Source organism: Podarcis bocagei (assembly GCF_964188305.1).
Source record: "Podarcis bocagei genome assembly, chromosome: 5".
In the NCBI taxonomy this organism is placed as follows: Eukaryota; Metazoa; Chordata; class Lepidosauria; order Squamata; family Lacertidae; genus Podarcis; species Podarcis bocagei.
This window is the reverse complement of record NC_138129.1, coordinates 40,472,745-40,493,050: the sequence shown is the minus strand read 5'-3', so window position 1 is coordinate 40,493,050 and position 20,306 is coordinate 40,472,745. Positions and strand designations below refer to the sequence as shown.

Below are 20,306 nucleotides of genomic sequence, written 5' to 3'. Positions count from 1 at the left end.
GTCATTTGAAACCCAGATACAGCAGGATTAAATTAGTTAGGCTCAGATTGTGCCCAGTCCCTTAAATATTTGTTCCCATGACTCATGCTAGCAAAAGTGCAATTTTTAAAGCTGACCTTTACTGATGGGATAGAATCAACTCAGGCATTCTATGCTTTTAGTAAAGCAAAGCATTATTCTCCAGACAGAGGGACATTATACCTCTAAATGCATAAGCAGCAACACATTTTCTTATTTTTAAAAGAATATATCTTGGCATCATGCCATTAAAGCAACCAGCTCATTGGAATTCAGATTTTGGCATCAAATATTTTCTCCTTCACAAAACTTCATCAGATGGCAGCTGTGCAGCTATAAGACTGTTTGTAAGATCACTACAGACTGTTCACATGGAATTAATAGGAACCATGCAAGATCTCCACAGTGGCTTGTTACGTGTCTAACAACAGGACAATAACTTGTCCCTTTATTTCCCCAAAGCTCCTCCCCCCCAACACACTGTTCCGTCCAAGATTCATCCAATATCTATGGAAAACCTCTGCAGGCTGTCTCTGTTATCCATGGAATACCTTCTGTAAATTTGTGCATACAACCCCCCGCCCCACCTACCCCCCCAAGCTGTTTCCCTGCACTTCTCTGCTTCCTTTGTGCATCTAGCTACTGCTCTTGGAAAATCCAGCACTAAATGTGCATTATCAATCTAGACCCCCTGCAAAAGCTGCAAAAAGCGGTGGTTAAACTGACAGCTTTTATTTTATGCTACAATGAGAAGTGCCTTCAATGTATTATTATTATTATTATTATTATTATTATTATTATTATTATTATTATTATTATTATCCCTATTTGCACTGGATAAATGTTGCAGGGTATGAAGTTATCTGACCCCTGAGCTGTCTGAAGGTTGTCTGAAAGCAATTATTGTGTTTTTATATATGTTGGAAGCTGCTCAGAGTAGCTGGGGCAACCCAGTAAGATGTGTGGGGTACAAATAGTAAAATTATCATTATGGAATGGGATGTCCCTATTTTCATCGGAGAAATGTTGGACTTGCAGGGTGGAAACCAAGAGGAAATAGCTTCGTACAAAGTTGAAAGAAGTAAAAAGAGAGGAAAGCTTCAAGCTGGCTGGTACACAAACAGATTTTTTTTATTATTTTTTTAGAGATAAAATGTCCCGTGTGTTTCTTTCTTTCTTTCTTTTAAATCAACATCACAAAATTTCTGCTGGAGCCTAATTTATTTTGCCCTTATCTACTGAAACAACTTTCTCATGATTTCTTCTCCCTCTAGAGAGTAATCTCAGATTTTGAATCACTGAGCAAAAAACTCCAAGCCTGCTTTGACTTGTCCAAAATTGCCAAAGTTTTCTAGTGGCAGAATTTACTCAGAAGTCCATTATTGTTTCACCTGCTTAGAAACTAATGCAAATCTATTAGGCTGCAAAGGATTTGTTTTGTTTTAAATTCACCATGGGTACCATTTTCTAGAGTGCATAAGTGGTTTAAGGGTTCTAAATCTTAGTAAAAAGCCCCTGGGATTTAAATAAGTGCTTCCCATCACTTTTGAACCTAAGAGTTGGCCACTTTTGCATTTATGCCATGTGTAAAATTCAGCTGAAACTGTCTTATTTAAGTGTGCATGTGGAGACATGCCAGAGAACTACTACAGCCCATAGTAAGAGATCCTGAAAAAGTAATACACCAATAGTGTCATATTGTCCTGTTCCAAACATCACAACAAAACCTCTATCCCCTTGCCAGATACTTAGCTTTTGTCCACCTCATTCCTTGCTTCAGGATAGCCAAATATCCTCCTGGCATTTGACATGGATAAAATTTGGCCTGGTCCCTGGAGGGTCCAGCATTCTCTAGACTTGTCACAAAAATAAAGCTCCCCCATAGGCTGGTTGTAAACTGTAAATAAACTGCCGACACTGGCCTTGCCCAGCTTCCAAAAGCCCAGCTCGCCGGGCCCTCTGGGGCTCATAAAACAACAAAACAAACAGCAAGCTCACTAGCAGGAGTCTGGGAAGCAAGCCAATCTCATTATAGGGGAAGCAGCATTAAGCTCTCGCTCTTTTTAAAGCAGACAAACCCCCCTCCTTTCCAAAAGTCAGTTATAGCTGTGACTGGCTGGAATAAAGTAGCGTGGGGAATGGAGGGGCAGGGAGAAGGGGCTTTGTAGACAAAGAGGGGACAGCACCCAATGGCAGGTCTCTAAGTGTATGTGTACAGAGCTTTGCAATTTGCAGCAGAAATGAAGTATTTCCAAGTGTCCAGAACGGTCAGGCTTGAATCACCATGACAGAATTTCAATTTGCAAAAGGAGTCTGGGTTGACCATAACCCGCTGCTAGCTTTTCAATCTTAAACAGAGCTCTCCTTAGCTTTATGGAAAAGCAAGAGGTGCTCCAATGCCAGGAAGTTAATAAATATGTTCGGTTTGATTTTACACAGCAAAGTAGCTGCTGGAAATAAAGGTTTGCAACCACCCAGAATGATTCACAGAGGGAAAATGAATTTCTGTGCCTTTTTTCTTCTTTTTTTTCTTTTTTTGCTACCATAGGATGCCTTCCAGAAAAGTGGTCCATTGCACTCACCAGGGCTTTACAAATTTTGGTTGGCTTTGTCACAGAGCCCAGATGTGTGATTTGCCATCAATCCTGCCTCTTCTTCTTGAATGAAGGGCCAGCATCCTGTCTGTGATGGCACACTGAGTTTTGGAAATGCTCCAGGTGCTGCGAAAGCCCAGCATGACTGCAGGGGCAAGGCCCTGCACTTCTCTGTACTCCAAGCTGATGTGTAAGGGGATGAGGGCTCATCCGTATCATGATCACCTTGGGCAGTTGCTCTGAGCTGAGGCAAGGGGGTTATGGGGTTCCCCATAGTGATCACAGCAAATGAATTTATTTGTGGAGTCCTGGCATGGATGCAGCACTCCTCTCTAGTCCCCAACCTTAAGCATAGCTGGGGAGCTAGAGACTATATCGATTATAGGCTATGTAACAGTATTATCTGCTCGTGGGACATTTTAAGATTGCCATAACCAGCACGTTTATGGATTACACTCAAATGCATACAGTATTTGGTTATGATATGCACAGCCTGTGCTGTTTTCAGTCTCTCTCTCTCTCTCTCTGTGTGTGTGTACACACACACACACACACACACACACACACACACACATAATTTCACTTAGGTCCCACCTTTACCTAAATGAACTCAAGGTGGTATGCATGGCTCTCCCCACTCCTTATTTTATTCTCACAACAACCCTTTGCGGTAGGTTAGGCTGAAAGACAGTGATTGGCTCATGATTACCCAGTGAGCTTCTTGGCTGAGTGACGATTTGAACCCTGGTCTCCTGGTCTAACAGTCTAATCATATATTCCTGACTGTTAAGCTGTAATATGCTGTACTTGAGGTTAAGAGCATTCACTCAGTATTTGCAAAAGCAATATAGAGACCCAGCAGGTTTGTGATGTAGCCAGAAATAAGGAATCTCTCCAGCTCTTCTGCGGTACTGGGGTCCTTGCAACACTGAAATCCTCAGAGAAAAAGAGACAGACTAGTCCAAAGAGTTTCACAGGAATCGGCTAATTAGCTAATAGGAAATAGCACACCACCAAAGGAATGTAATGTTTCCAATAATGAATCCTCAGAGGACATGCAGATAAATTTAGAAAAATGATACATTCAGCATCCTGACTTTTTTCTAGCAGGGAAATCCCCACAGGGCAAAAAGAAAGGGAGGGAAAATCATTCATCTGGAGACTTCGAGTAATAGCTATGAGGTGGCTTGCTATACAATCAGGATTCCTGGCTTTTCACCCCCATTGGCTCAGACTGGTAATCAAAGTGGTGACCCTCTAAATTGTGTTTAGATTTTACAATGCACTTCTCCTCCACAATGCTTTAAGGCAGGCAGACAATTGTGTTACTGGCAGGAAACTGAGGTAGGGAGCATTCCATCCCCTGAATGCTATGGCAAAGTGTTATTGCTTTCAATAGCAGGTTAGTGTCCCATCCATTGTTAACAGCCTGTCTTTCCCCCCCTGTGTAAACACAATTTCCTGAAAGCCTTCTAGATTTTCAAAAATTGCTGCTAGCAACCCTGGAGGAAACTCCACCCCCCACCTGCAGAGTAACCAATGTCTTATGAAGGGCAATGAATAAAACGGTCACAGCCCTAAGATCAGAGACACATGAAGGTCATTAATATCAATAAAACACAAAGTTGTAAAAAGTTATGCTCAGCCAAAACAAACTTTACCAACACTGTCTGATTTTTCTGGGATGCCCTTTGCAATTCTTCCCAACTAGCTCCCTCTTCATCTGATTATTTAATTATCTAATTATTTAATTAATTACATTTATCTCCTTCCTTTCCTCCAAGGAGCTCAAGGTGGTCTTCATGGTTCTTCCCCTCATAACAACCCCATAAGGTAGGCTGGCTGACTAGTCCTAGTCCAAGATGATAACCTTTCCACTTTTTCTATAACAAAGATAAAATCAACTAGCACAATAGCCCTGAGATCTAGTTTTCTGACTTACCTGGGGCACCTCCCTCTGCCCACAGTTGTCAGACTGATTACCCACAACAAACTAGGGGAGAGTATGTGATTTCATTTAGAAAGGTGATAAGAGATGCCTCCCCCCCTTTCAATTTTCTTTTTTTACATGATTGTCAACTGCCCTGTAAAATCAGATTGATATACAGAGGGTGTCCCCCCCCCCAATGAACAAAGTAATAATCCAAAGTAGAAACACTACAGGCTAGTAATTCACCTTTTTTCAAGCTCCTATCATGGTGACTGATATATTAAATTTGAAATTCTACCTTGCATAAAGAGAGAGGAAGGAAATGCCTAAATCATGGGTAGGCAAACTAAGGCCCAGGGGCTGGATCTGGCCCAATCACCTTCTCAATCCGTCCCTCGGATGGTCCGGGAATCAGCATGTTTTTATACGAGTAGAATGTGTGCTTTTATTTAAAACTCATCTCTGGATTATTTGTGGGGCATATGAATTCATTCTTCTTCTTTTTTCAAAATATAGTCCGGTCCCCCACAAGGTCTGAGGGATGGTGGACCAGCCCCCTGCTGAAAAAGTTGGCTGACCCCTGGCCTAAATGGTAGTTGTATCTGGTGTTCTGGAGTGGAGATTAGCCACCACTAAACAGCAGCCAAGGTGACCAGGGTCCACTTCACAGAATAGAGGAATCTTGTCTTTTACAAGGTCAGAGTGTTTGTCTGGCTCGCCCAGTACTGCCCACTCTGGCCAGCAACAGTTCTCCAAGGTCTCAGGCAGAAAAGTCTACCTGATCGCTTAAAGAATAACACATACTCTGCTCCTGAACTATGAATCCTCCCCCTCGGTGGTACTTAGTGACTGTGTTGTCTTACTACCATCGCCTCACCAGCTGCCATTACTAAAAGCACACAGAGCTTTCAGCCCAACAACGGAGCTGCTGCTGTCCCACTTAACACTCGGATGTTCAATTCGCTTCCATGTGATGGATTGGTTGCAGAATCCATGTGACGGATTGGTTGAATAAAAGAGTAAGGCAGGTCTATCTGTAAGTGTACCAGCAAGGCTGGCAAGTTTGCAATGAACCAATGCAGCTGACCCAACTTCTCTGAGGTGAGTCCACTCACTCTGGGATAGATTGCCCACTATGTATGAATGTGACTAAGGATGCCCTTAGTGTACCACTTCCCACCCTACAGAATGTTGATAGTTCCGCTGTCTTATCTACTGCACAGTATCAAAAACCGGAAGGTATGTAAAGCACGATGCACCCGTAAAGCTAAAACCATTACGGAGTAAGAATAGTCAGGTTCTAGGACGCATCAACTAATCCTCTGTGATGACTCTTTGTCAACCCAATCCCTCTTGTTGGATGGCTGGCAATTTTAGTGGAATAGTAAAACAAAGCAACTTCAGATCAGGCATGCATGATGGAGAATTCTGTTACATAATAATAGTATTAAACAGCACTACAAATAATATCATCTTTTAAACGCCATGAAGGATTAGTTTCAGTATATGTTTGGGATAAATTAACCAGAGATTTAATCTAAATTCCCAGCAAATGTTTGCAGACCTCTGGAACACAGGAGGCATAAACACAAAAACCCATTCCCTCTCTTTTTTCTACTCTGTGACTGCAGTAAAGCCAAACACCATATATAGATCTACTCTGCATCAGAATCGTAGATGTTTAAAAGGCCTCCACTACATAAATGCCATCGGGGATTAAACCAACCCGGAAAGAGCATTCCTTTAGTAATCCTACATAATTAATGGGACACAATTCTACTTGGTATATTAAACAGCTAACATGCAAGCACAAGCTGCTTGCTTTAAGTGCCTTTAAAGCTAGGCCTTCCCCAGCCACTAATGCAGTACAACTAATGCACTACCCACTGTCTACTCATCTAGGGTATCTTTGCAATATGTTATCCTGGAATGCGGGGTTCAAAGCTACAGATGAATTGGGGGGGGTCATTTATATAGTGGGTTAGGCCAATAGCTCACAGAGTACAATGCTGCTAGTAGTCTATTGGAGTCTGTGCTAAGTGCAGTACTGGAAGCAAAGGAAGCAATTATAGAGTGATAAACCATTTCCTGCCCTGGATTTCAAGCAGCCAGGTACTACACATGAATACTGAGAAGTGTCTTACCACCTTCAACAAGGCTTATTCGCAGATAAACGTGCATAGGATTGCGGCCTAATTAACACTTACTTATGAGTAAACATGAATACATAATTATATGGGAACAAGACCCATTGATCATGGTAGAACTTATTATTTATTAATATAGTTTTATCTTGCCTTTCCTCCAAGTTGCTCAAGGTGGTGCAAATGGTTCTTCTGTCCCAATTTTATCCTCTCAATAAACAAGCCTAAGTAAGTTAGGCTGAGAGATGGTGACCAGCCCAAGGTTATCCAGTGGCCTCCCAGGTTCGGAGTAAATGTGCATGGGATTGCCCTGCCCTGAATGGCCAGTTTATCATTTGTCCATATGAGATTGATTCCATGTACCACTTGTCTGGAATGCTTTGTTAAATTCCACCCTTGGATGAGAACCTAGGTGACCACAGTTTAAATACCCACCCAGCCATAAAGCCATGCTGGGTGAGCTTGAAGCAGTGGCCATACCTTAGCCTAACCTACTGGTTGCTGTGAGAATAAAATGGGGAAGGGAGAGAATCATGTGTGCCACCCTGAGCTCTTCAGCAGAATAGTGGGCTATTTTATTCATATAATATAATAAAAATGTTGCCCCACTGGTATATTGTACTACATTGCATTTTTATGCACATGTACCAGGCTGCTTTCTGTCCGTTCTAAATGAAAACTGGTACCTGCCCAGGACAGGTCAAAATCACCAGCTTTGTTATCATTCAATGGAAAGGAATGGATCAATGTATTTGGAGACTGCTGACGCTAATTTAGCAATGAGCTTTGACATGGATATATGGAATGGAAAGTCCAACTTAATCACTGACTCCTAAGTTCCACAAAACAAGGCTTTTCTTTAAGGGCAAAAGGAATCTGGAATATTTCTTTGCCTCAGGCAAGTAGCCTTTCCTCTGTGATGCAAACAGGAAGGAATGTTATCTAATGAAGTCAATCTATCACACAGAGGTCAGTAAGAAGGGTGGAAGGTGAGAGGCAAGACTACATTCAGAAAAGCAAAGCTTACCTCAGGCTATGGGCAGCCCAAGAGGCTACCACTGCCAGTTAACCCACTCCCTTCTCAACAGAGAGAAGAGATATTGTCCAGTCCAAGCAGGACTTTTACTAGCAAACAGTAAGAGTGCTATCAAGAGTGCCTGCTCACCAGGCTTTGGTAAACATACAGATAGTATTCCAAAAGAGATTAAAGATCAGATCTCAGTGCAAATCTGTGGCCATGAATAAATGGATGAGCCTCAAATACAGTGCAACACATTAATTCTTGGTAGTGGCATAACTGTTAAATTACCCAAGTGTGATTTTAATATTGAATACCTTAAAACACCAGGTGTTTTGCACGCTGTGCCAAATTCTTTCAGACTTAAAAGCCAGCTAACTGATGTCAATGCACAGGTTTGCACTATTTCCCTCCTCCATTTACTACTGGAGCTTCCTACTGTAGCAAATATCCCCATTTTCTTCCAGGACATCCAACCACACTCATTGAGGAAGCCAGCCAGCCAGCCACACTGCACAGCCCATCTTGAAGCACAGCTACAATGAACTGAGCAAACATGACACATGAATCCTGTCCCACTAAGGTCTTTGATCACAATAACCTTTGGGGTGACTTAAGAAGAGCAGAATCCAATCCCACGAACATTTATATTCCAGAAGTCTACGTTGACAGTGGGGGAAAAAGCCAGCAAGATGGGCACCACCTAGTACTGTTAAAATCCATGTTCACTGCTCTGCCCTACCATCACTAAACAGACACTCTGGAAAGGATGCCCTTTCACTCGCTCCAAATGAAGACAGTTTTTGGACAGTTTCTTGCTTCCTAAGCAACCAGTAAAGAACCACATTTCTATGTGAAAGAACACATTTCTTCAAGAAACAAGTGCAAACAATTTTGGATGCCTTGCGTATTGTCTAAGGCAATCCTTATGAACTGAACATCTAAACATCCAGATGTGCCTCTTACAGCTACATGGAACTGTGGGAGAAAGTGGTTATTAAGCAGACCATGCAGTCTCAGGTATATTGAATTGCACCCTCCCCCCCAGGAGAATGATAAAATCTACTTTTTTCCCTTTGTGAAGCAATGAGACCCCCACAAGAATCTGTGCATGTGTGAGAGTCTTTACATTTCTAGTGGCTTTTGTATCTCTGTAGTGCTTTTAATGGCTGGGCTTTGACTTTAGAGCATAACTGACAGCAAATACAAATTACACTTACCTGTCTGATGGTTTCAAGTGTACCCTTTTTATTTTCAAATTACATTTATACTTATCAGTAAACTGGCCTCTACAACTATTGGAAGCCAGCTATACTCTCCAGCAAAAGACAGAGAAAAGAAGAGACATGGTCTGAGCTCCCCAGAGCCAAAAGAACAAACTTACTTTCTTCAGCTTGCCGCTCTTGGTGCCCACAAACACCACACTGTAGCCATTGTAGACATATGAAGTGACAGAAGTCATCCGATCGCGGCTGGATGTGTAAAGAGTCACCCCTTCTACTGGTATGGAACCTCCCAGTGGCTGGTTAATGTCCAACCCACAGAAGTTGTCATCTATTGGGACTGGCTGAAAGGGAGAAGGCATTTTGGTGAGTGTGGATGACAGGCAAGAAAGTGGAGACAAAGCAACCTTCATAAGGCTAAGCCTCCCTAAGCAACACCTGACAAGAATCATAGAATCATAGAGTTGGAATAGACCACAAGGGCCATCGAGTCCAACCCCCTGCCAAGCAGGAAACACCATCAGAGCACTCCTGACATATGGTTGTCAAGCCTCTGCTTAAAGACCTCCAAAGTAGGAGACTCCACCACACTCCTTGGCAGCAAATTCCACTGTCGAACAGCTCTTACTGTCAGGAAGTTCTTCCTAATGTTTAGGTGGAATCTTCTTTCTTGTAGTTTGGATCCATTGCTCCGTGTCCGCTTCTCTGGAGCAGCAGAAAACAACCTTTCTCCCTCCTCTATGTGACATCCTTTTATATATTTGAACATGGCTATCATATCACCCCTTAACCTCCTCTTCTCCAGGCTAAACATGCCCAGCTCCCTTAGCCGTTCCTCATAAGGCATCGTTTCCAGGCCTTTGACCATTTTGGTTGGCCTCCTCTGGACACGTTCCAGTTTGTCAGTGTCCTTCTTGAACTGTGAACAACATCTAGCGTATAACAAATCTTTGTTCAGCTGGGCCCAAGGCAGCATTCCAAAATCTGAGACCAGATCCTTTTTAGATCTCTTATAAGACTTGCCTGGAAGATTCAGTTCATGGTGGCATCCTCAGAACATGTTTTACAAAACCCTTTGCAAAAGTACACTTGTGTACATGTGCATATGCACACAACTGCATGTATCATTTCCATTGGTGTCTCAATTACATTTTGCAGACTTTGGACCTAAGGAACAAAGATTCCTTATACTGAGTCAGACCACTGGCCTGTTTAGCTCAGCATTGTCTACAGTGGCTGGCATAGCTCTCCAGAATTTCATAGAGGGAATATCCCCAGCCCTAAACCAATGCAGATGCTCTACCTCTGAGCTATAGCTTTTCCCCAAGGAAAGGTTTGATCACTCACATTCCTCTGTGTTTCATAATTTCCCTACCTTCATTGAGAAGAGGAGGCCTTGCACACACCTTGAAACATCATAACCACAGGGGTGAGAACCTGTGGTTCTCGAGATGTTGAAAGACTACAACTCCCATGTTCCCTGAACATTGGCTATGTTGACAGGAGCTGATGGGAGATATAATCCAGCAATACCTGGAAGTTCCCCACAGGTTCCCCACCCAGCTCTAAACTGACTCTCAAAGCTTTGTTGTCTTTTCACTAGCTGCTAGTATACATAGACCTAAGCAAAATGCTATTCAAAGTCCTTAGGATGCATTGCTTCCTGAAATGCACCCCACCCTCATTCCCCTATTCCATCACCTGTTAGCATTTTTGCTTCCACAGTTCAGCAGACCCAGGAAGCCAGCCAAGCAGAGAGCTAACTCCTAAGCCATTTTATCAGCCTTGAATTGAATTTAGTACCATCCTTAGTACACTGGACTTTCCTCATTCAGACACAGAGCTCTTCATTCTGCTCTTCCTCTGCAAATGACATGGCAGAGGGGTGATGGCTGAAATTGGCTATATCATTTTCCCCACTTGTCAAAAGAAAGAAAAAGATTCAGCTGTTAGTAGAATAGGATCAAAAACAGCCAGAGAAAGTACAGGTCTCTTTACTCTGAAGGGAGAAAAGAAACTGGTTTTCTCTATGTGTTTGGTTCCTTTTCTCATGCAGTCATCTCCACACAATCCAGCTTTAATGACAAGAATTACCGTAACAGTTTGCTTTTAAGAGAGCACCACAAAGCACCCGGTGAACTGAAATCAGCTCCGGAGGCCAAGCACTTTTGGGAACCCTTACATTTTTGGGATCGGGGCCGGGGCTCCCCATATCTAAAAACCACAGAAGCGCCTTCTCTTCCTCCTGCCATGGAGGGGAAGGAGGGTCGAAACATCCTCCCACCAGTGGTGGTGCCAGGAGGAGCCACCAGTCAGTGAACAGTGCAGCTGCTGCATCTGGCTCCTCCTCTGGCTCCTCCCAATGTCCTGACATCACGTGTGCAATGTCGGGATGTCGCTTGTGCAACATTGCGCCCCCCCCCCATTGGCCTCATAAGCTGGCACTTCTGTCTATCATTTCCCTTCCCCCATATAAATCAGGAGCATAGCCCATTCCAAGGGCCACATTGCCTTCTGGGCAATCTTTTTTTGGTTGGGGGAGGCACATGTCAGGAAATAGGCAAATGTGGATAGAACAACCGGTGTAAATCTTACCTCTGTATAGTACCCTTGTATCTACACAGAGTCACAAACCTCTTACTATTCCCTATCCAGGCAAGCAAGAAGCATTATGAGAATTCAAGGACACTTTCCAGCCAGGCAAAAATGCTAAAGGGGTGGTTCAAAGCAGTGGTGGTGAGAGCAATGGCCTGGGGAGGGTCCTAAGGGCCAGACAGAGCAGCTTGGAGGGCTGCAACTGGCCCTCCAGGTTTGAGGTTCCTCACCTCTGCAATAAATGTTAAGAGACCCCCCCTCTATAAAAACTTTGAGCATTTTTGAAAATGAAGATCCTGAATAACAAGTGAATGCTACATAGCATCTTCTGTCTATGATGAGTGTGACCAAACAGGATGACTATCTAGCTCCAGTGAAATTAAGGAACCTTGTCTTAACAATGTTTTAATTACCCTGGCACAACTAGCTGCATGAATGTACACATTAAATGGGATGTCTCTTAACACCCCAGTTTCTTTTATTTGCCACAATAAGCTACAGAATAAATTGATTTTTCTGTGTCTTGGATCTTCTGCACTTATCCAAGTGGGCCAGCTACATTAATCAATATCCAAGAAGACCAAAATGTGCAACTGAAATTGGCCATTAATCTTTCAGGCTTGTTTGCATGAAACCTTCCTGCTCAGGGAGGAAGGGTGCTTCTTTGCTGCACTTTCAGGTTTGGCTTCAGACCAGATTTCAAGAAGAAATGGAATCTACCAAATCAGCTACATCTTAGTTTTGCCCTCCATTACTATAACAGAAGAACAACTCTTGGCCATAAAAGAATTTGCCTTTCCATTGTGATTAATGAAGGGATTCTATTTCTCAGTTTGATACTTGGGGAGCAATGGCAGAAATAACTTGATAATAGCTCTGCTTTATGCAGGAATGCTGATAAATGGCAAATGTTTTTTAAAAAGATTTTCCATAACTAGTTATCCCTCCCAATGTCCTGCTGAGGCTGATACATCATTATTGGTGTTCTTATTTTCCATACGAGTATGAGAAAACAGAACTTGCTCAAGGTCATAGAGGAAGCCAATGATTTGAACCTACTTGAACCAAAATAATCATTATATTATTAATTAGAAGGCAACAATTCTTCAAGAGATGTTCTCCAAGTTCCTATGAAGGATATCAGAAACCAGTTTTTACACCCTAGAATTTCTGTTGCTACTCAATATTGCTCACTACAATATTTTCTATTCTTCTGCAGGAAATCTAGGTGAAATACTGTGAACATTCTTACCGCCTTGGTACACTGAACATCTTTCCCAAGCAGCCAGTTGAGTTCCAAGTTGCCTTCCCCTTGGTAGCAAGACTGTAAGCGCTCCTTAATTTGGGCATTGATAGCACGGATGGGAAAGATGCAAAGAGCTGAGTCATCAGGGGGCTGGTGATACTGCTTTTGTCCCTTGGAGAAAATGGCAAAAAGGACATCATCCTGGGCAGTGATATTGAGGGACCTGGCCAGCACCTCCCCGGGCTTGGAAAGGTAGGCTGCCTGTAGGAGGCGATATTCCACATCACCTTTGACACAACCAAATGGCAGAGAAACATAGGAGTGGAACTTGGGGTCATCCTTGCAGAGACGCACAATTCGAGATGTGTAGAAGAGATCGCTAGCTGAGTTGATGGAGACACCCTCAGGAGTCTCTGGCTGGACAGTCAGAAAATAGACAAAGTTGCCGCTGGAAAATCCATAGATATAAAAGATGTCAAAGTGTGAGACCAAGGCCAGTGTGTCTGAAGGGATTTTTATGAGTGATGAAACAAAGTCACTGTGAAGTTCATAATCCAACATAGCTGATGACTCTGGGTCACGTGGCAGCTTCCGGCTGGACAGAGTGGGGAAGTAATCCTGCTTGCCATCTACTGCTGTACCAATGAAAAGCTTCCCATCCTCACCCTCAGAGCGGACTATAACTCCATACATAGTGCCAGTTTTGTTAACACTGGAAAGATAGTGCTCCTTCTTGTGAGATGGTTCCACCAGGATGAAGAGATCATCCAATCGCAGCAGCTTGCAGACTCCTTGGTAGAGGCTCCCACAGGCCAACAGCCTATTTTCTGTGTAATCAATTATCAGCAGCTTGTTCACATTGTTAGTCAGTGTTAGGATCTCAGTGCAGGGCTGCACTATGAGTGGTGGGTAGCAGGACTTGTTGTCCTCCTCTGGTCCTGTCTTGTGAGCAACCAAGATGGTCAAGTTTCCAGACAGCTTGTAAACCCGATTGATGGCTCCCACATAGACTGCTCCAGTGGCCTGATGGACAGTCAGATGGTTGAAAGTCCAATCACGGTTCTCAGAGTGGAAGGTATTATAGACGGGAGTGCTAGTGGCATTCCATGAAAATAAAACCAGGCAAAGAAACACCAAGGCCACCGATGAGTCTTCGGAGTCCCATATCCGAGGCCAGATCTTTCTCTGTTCCATTCTGTGGTGGAGAGTGAGGAGGAAAGGGAGTGTGAACCTCAAAACTCCCTGTGTGTGTCTCTTGCCACAACAGTGTTTCTCACATGATTCTATAGAAAAAAGAGAAAAAAACAGAAGAGGGGAGATTAGACCTAAAATATCATGTAGAAAGAATTTAAACACTCCTCTACCCACTCACTAAAACTCCTTGAGATCAAAAGAGGACATCTCTAAACCCATGAACAGCGTTCCCATTTGGGTAAACACTGCAGACTTTAGCACTCTGTTCCGCCTCTGTGCATTAATTGTTACGCAGTTTAACTGCTCATAATATGCTCTGAGTCATGAGTTCATTCAGCTGCAGGAGGGAATAATCAATCTCAGCCCAAAGACAAGTATTTTGCAGACAGTTCACCTACCCAGGCATCAGATCTAAGAACCTTGGCTGGGAGGGGGCTTTATGACAAGGTGTTGAATTGACAGGTGAATAAGAAGGGTTTCCTCTCTGTGAAATCCATGAGGGTTACAATGTAATTAAAGAGAAAGGAATATCAGGAAGAGATGGCTTACATGTCTGCAGCACCTCCTGTTTGTTTCTACATTCCTCACATGCACAGGCATTGTGGTGCCTTAGGCTGTGTCTGCACCTTCTGTAATTGGCAAGCCCACAGAGGGCTGGCTCCATGCCTGCTTGCATAATCTGCATCAAGTGGCCTCAGCCACTCACCAATATGCAACCATGCTGGGAATTTTGACCCCTGGCTGAAGACAAAGAGTCCCAGGAGACATGAATTCAACTTACTGCAGTGTGAGCTTTCATTTATAACCTTAGTGAATGCCTGATGGTTCACTTCATAGATACCACTGGGGGTCTGCTCTGAGGTGGAAAGTGATGTTCGTGGGGAATATCTGCTTTGTAAGGTACAATGTGTTGCCATGTCTCTCCTCTTGCATGGAGGGGCAGCAGGGGAAAGTGCAGACAGGGCCTTGGGCTATTAGAAAGCGATACCAGAGCATTTTCATGTCTGTTCATTGTGCAAAGCAAGAAGCGAGGAGAGAACTGTCTTGATCAAGAAGACTGGTGCAAAATTATTATTTGGCATATCATTTTCTGCAGAAGAAGAAGTGCAAAGTTTGCACATCTATTGAAAATGTCTAGTTAGTAAGAGCATGGATTGAACAAGCCATGCATCTGAGCACCATATTTCTTTAGATACTAGGTTCAGCTGAAGTAAAGTTACCTAGATGATAACCATGTAACCTTTACTCTCCCCATGGCTGCCGCTACATATTTTCTTTGGCCTTCTCCCACACAGACACAATCATACAGACATTATGTAATGAAGCTGCTTCTTTCAAGACACAGCATTGGTTGACACAGCTTGGTACCATCTACTCTTCCTGGAATTAGCTTTTCAGGTTATCAGGTGGGCATCTTTCCTTGCCATCCTGCCTGGGCTCTTTCAATTGGAGATGCTTGGACCTGAATATGGGACCTTTCACATTCCGCTCCTTTCCCATAAATGGGCCACGTGGAAAGAAGCACTGAAGTTGCCTCTCAACAAAACCAAAGCCTTTCCCCTCTTACCATGCTCATTCTTTTCTTGCCTCTCTCCCACCTTACTGCCCCACCTTTGATAATAGCTGTGCTTAAACTGAAAGCAGTTGCAGACTGTGTCCGGTTGCTATCTGACATTCCCTGACCATCGCATCACTCCCTAGGCCAGGTGAATTGTCCATCTAGAACAAGCATAAAGTATTTTGTCACTATGCATCACTGGGGCACCCCTTTCATGGCTTCATCCAATTATTCCATATGATATATGCTGTATTTGTGATGTTCTATTATGTTCTATCACATTATTGTTATTTATTGTTTGTAAGCCACTTTGGGATTCATTTGAATGAAAAGCAGCATAGAAATATAATCAATCAAATCCAGTCCAATAGTTGAGCTGACACCACTGGGGTGTGTGTGTTTTAAGCTCCTTAATATACTCCCCTGTTCTTATTTGCTTTTTCTGTCTTTAATGCTTCAGAAACATAAGATTGAATAACACTGAACCAGGCAAGTCAGGGAGCTTAAATCAAATGTTGGGGATGAACTTCTGAGAGATACTGAAGGAGCCTCTGTAAAAAGAAAGGTTTTCCTGCCGCTAGTCAGATATGAGTGAAGTGCTTTGTTTGAAAGCTATTTGCTCCTCTTGTAAACAGTATCCTAGGGTTTCTGTCAGTGACAACCTGCGTAGCATTGAACACTGCGCTGAAGCCTTGTGGAATCTCCCAATTCTGCCACCTCCTCTCTTTTCAGCTAGCTGACACTCACCCTGACTAGGAGCAGCTCAACCCCTGCTCTTTGTTATCACAGCAGGGCAGCCTTTGATTGGTTCTGGCAGGCAGCAGCTGTATGCTCTTTTCAATACTGGCTTCTGTCCCTTTTTTGATCTGTACGCTGCCCATCAGCTGTGCATAGTACCTGTCTGAAAGAACATTCATTGCAAGGGGGTCGAGTTCAGCAGCTGCAATTCTCCTTTCCAACAAAAGCACTCAATGGACTCAGACAAGGCAAAGTGCTGTTTACACAAAGTCTGCAATTGCTGTGGCTCTCATTCAAGTAGTTTTGGACATCCACTTACCACACTGAAGCCCTTGGATTTTGGTGTACACAGTGCTCAAAGCATCTATTTCAGGTAACCTAAAGGAGGAGCCATGCTATATGTTGTGATTGGAAGCATCAGTATTATGCCAGTGTTTGTGCAGCAGATATGTGAGGGACGGAAGTAATATTTTCATCTTTTAGCACACATATTGATGCCTATTGGAAAGGGGGGCTAATCAGACTTTTGGAGCATGTGCATTTAAAGATGCATATACACCAAGGACGAGGCACCTTTTTTCTATTGTGGATCCACAGGGAAATTCAACCTAGGGCTGGAGATGATGTTTGGTGAGCCCTCCCTTCTCTCTTTCTTTTGGCCATCTCCTGCTCTGAATCAAGATTCTACATTAATAGGGATGTGTTTTGGATTTGGACAAATCCCCATAGGGTTCGTCCACACTTCTCTTTGTCCAGTGCCTAGAAAGCATGGGTCTGAGTGGTTTTCTGGTTTTCCTGCACTTTCTAGGCATGGGTCTTAATGGTTTTACATTTGCCCTGCAGCTTTTTCCTGGAAAACATGCTCTTTACTGCTGAATTGGAACAAATGGCAATCTATGGAAAGCCAATCATCATTTGTTCCAATTCAGTGGTAAAGAGTGGGGTTTCCTGCAAGAAAGCAGCAGAGCAAATGGAAGTGCGGGTGAGCCCAAAGCAGGGGATTTTTTGGGGACAGTTTCAGCACTTGTCTGAGCTGAAGAACAATCTCTTAATGCGCAAACTGAAGGGAGGAGCTCCATACTAATCTGGGGGCATTTCTCTGCAAGCTTGTCATACAAAGAAAACATCAGAATAGGGAGTGTAGGAGGTCTTTTGTGACTACAGGTCTAGCTCCTAATCAGAGGGACTGATTTCATCAGAGCTGCCCAATCACAGTGCTTTGGAAGAAAAGATGTTGAAGTAATTTATTCCATTGTTCTTGTATGCTTTGTGCACTTTGTGAGCTCTGCTAGTGGCGCTTGCTTTGAAAATGCTGCCTATGCAAGTCCTTCTGCCTCTGCTGCATGCCCACACATCTACTCCCATCAAATCAGTTTTAGGATGGTTTCAGCCTGGTAACAAGCTTTTTGCCAGTGTTTGCCAAGTAATGCTTAAATCCAGATGCTGCAAATCATTGGCTTGTTTGAAACAGGCTGCTGGTGGAGATACACTATGTCTGCTACCTTCACTGTAGAGCTTTCATCGTATGCTGAAGATGGGCCTCTTTACCAGAGTGCCTTTGTAATTGATTTTTAAAATGATCCTTTGGGAGGAAAAGCAGAGCATAAATTTAATTAATAAATAAGTAATATCAGATTTTTATATTGTTGCAACCTGTCCCAGAAACATATGTGGGTAAGAAAATAATAATGGTAGTAATAGTAATACACTTTTCAATCAGCAGTCATGTGCCTAGATGGTTGTATGAGTTAATAGAACTAACACTGTGTGGACTGAAATAAGCAAGCTATTTGGCAAAGGGCTGGACCTTTAAGAGATCCTTTCTGCTGCCCACCTGCCTCTCCTTCCCTTTCGTTCAAACACAGGCAACTGTCAAGTAGAATTAGGAGTCATAAGGTTGGGATTTTCTTAGGAAATAGGAGGCTTGCCTTAGAAAAGCACTGGTTATGTGATGCAGGCTTACATCAGAGAGCCTTTTATCCACCCTTCCAGGATATGAAGTTATTACAAGCCAGCTGTCTCTGTGTGTTTTCCTTCTCTGAAATAACCACCCCCTTCCTCAAGCTACACCATGAGGATGAAAAAAGAGAGAGACAAAATGCTTTATGCTTCATAATCCCCTTTTCACCTAAGAACTCCCTACTTACCTGAAACACTGTGGAATACAGCTACACAATGCTATTTACAGGATGATTTCTGCTAAGTGAGAACCAGAACTTCTTTTAACTTAATCCTGTGAAAACGCTTTAACCAAACTGCTCCAAAAAGCTTGTTATCCAAGTGCCAGTTCTAATACAATTTGAGGGCTCCTTTTTTAATGGAATAAAGTAAGTTCTGGCTACACTGAATTGTATGGACAGAGAGCATAAGAAATGAGAAGCTTTTGTTCTATAATTATTGCCACCATAAACCCAGGAGTCCTCAATACATGTAATATTTCATCCAAACAAAGCAGTTCTTTTTTTCTCCCCCATTGTCCCCCCTTTTTTAGTAAATTACCCAGAATTATCTCTCCTCAGATTCTAAATCCTATGTGCAGTGTATTTTACAGGTGAGGAAATACTTGCTAAGAATATATACATATACATACTAAAAGTTCTCTTAGTGCCATCAGTTACAGTATATAAATATCTCTGTTTTTATTGAATTTAAATCCACACACAACAGGAAGGCATCACCATGTTTGGAGGTACCTCCAGGATTGCAGAAGTACATAAAATGGGAGGGGGGAATCCTAAGGTACAATAACTCCAGAACAGCCTAATTACAACTGAGTGTGCTCAGTGGCCCTGACATGCTTACTGATTGCTCTAGAGAAATTGAAAACCAGTAGCAGACCCTCCAAGTAGCCCTATTTTCCAGGGATGTGCCTGATTTAGAGAAGCCATCCTAGTTTCTGATTTGATCCCGGAAAGTCCCGCTTTTCCTTAGGATGTCCCTATTTTCATTGGAGAAATGTTGGAGGGTATGGAGTTATCCAACCCCCAAGCTGTCTGAAGGCAACCCTGTATAGGGAAGGGTTTTTTTTAAAAAAAAGTTTAATGTTTTATTATGTTTTCATATATGTTAGAAGCTGCCCAGAGTGGCTTGGACAACCCAGTAAGAGGTGTGGGGTATAAATAGTAAAATTATCATTCTGGAATGGGACACCCCTAATTTCATTGGAGAAATGTTGGAGGGTATGCAGTAGACAGGGGGAATATAGAGGGCATGCCTGGTTGGACTGGAACCCTGGACAGGAGCATCCCATTCGGTCATATTTTGCTGCATGTCAAACTGTTGGATTCCATAAAATATGCTTTTCTGTTTCAGGAGCCAAAAATAACATTTAAACTTCAAAGGAAGAGCACAATTTTTGCTGTTGTAACTCAGGCAGCCCTGGTTCTTCTTTTCTGAGGGTGGGAGAGCCAGTCAATAGGCATGTGGTGGTACAAAGGGAGAGGAAGGTTGGTGCTGATTCAAAAATACAACAGGCCTTTCTCCTCTTGCAGAAAATCTCTAACTATTCACTAAAATGAAACATTATTCTTAGAATCATAGAATCATAGACTTATAGAACTGTAGTCATCTAGTCTAACCCCCTGAAATGCAGGAATCACAGTTAAATCTCACCAGAGAGCTCTGCTCATCCAGCTTTCTATAGCCAACAGGGGACAACAGATATCTTCGGAACCACAAAATCAAGACATGAAAATGATGACCATCCCTATCATTTGTGTCCATTATCTGGTGCTTAGAGGTATACTGGGACTGTATATGGATGTTCCATTTAGCTGTCATCCTCAATAGTCCTTACAAAGGAACATAAGATGAGCCTTGATGGATCAGGCCAAAGGCCTATCTAACCCAGCATCCAGTTTCCTACAACGGCCAACCAGATGCCTCTGGGAAGCCTATAAGCAGGACATAAGGACAATAGCTCTGTCTCGAGCAACTGATATTAAGAAGCCTCTGATACTGGAGAAAATAACTATTATTACTAATAGCTATTGATAGACTTATCCCTTCATTACTTCCAGTACATCTTGTGGAAGCAAATGCTGTAGTT

At 42.9% G+C, this 20,306-nt stretch overlaps 1 protein-coding gene across 2 annotated transcripts in view; it reads right to left on the bottom strand.

Annotated features, from left to right (window-relative positions):
- PLXNA2 (plexin A2) overlaps window positions 1–20,306 on the bottom strand; it is a 412,046-nt gene that overhangs the window by 354,874 nt on the left and 36,866 nt on the right. For both annotated transcript variants that reach the window (XM_081195162.1, XM_081195163.1), the window contains exons 2-3: window positions 12,775–14,051; window positions 9,089–9,271 (exon numbers count right to left, since the gene is read on the bottom strand). In XM_081195162.1, coding sequence (XP_081051288.1) covers window positions 9,089–9,271; window positions 12,775–13,962 — 1,371 coding nt within the window. In that variant the 5' untranslated portion in view covers window positions 13,963–14,051. The remainder of the gene's footprint in view (window positions 1–9,088; window positions 9,272–12,774; window positions 14,052–20,306) is intronic.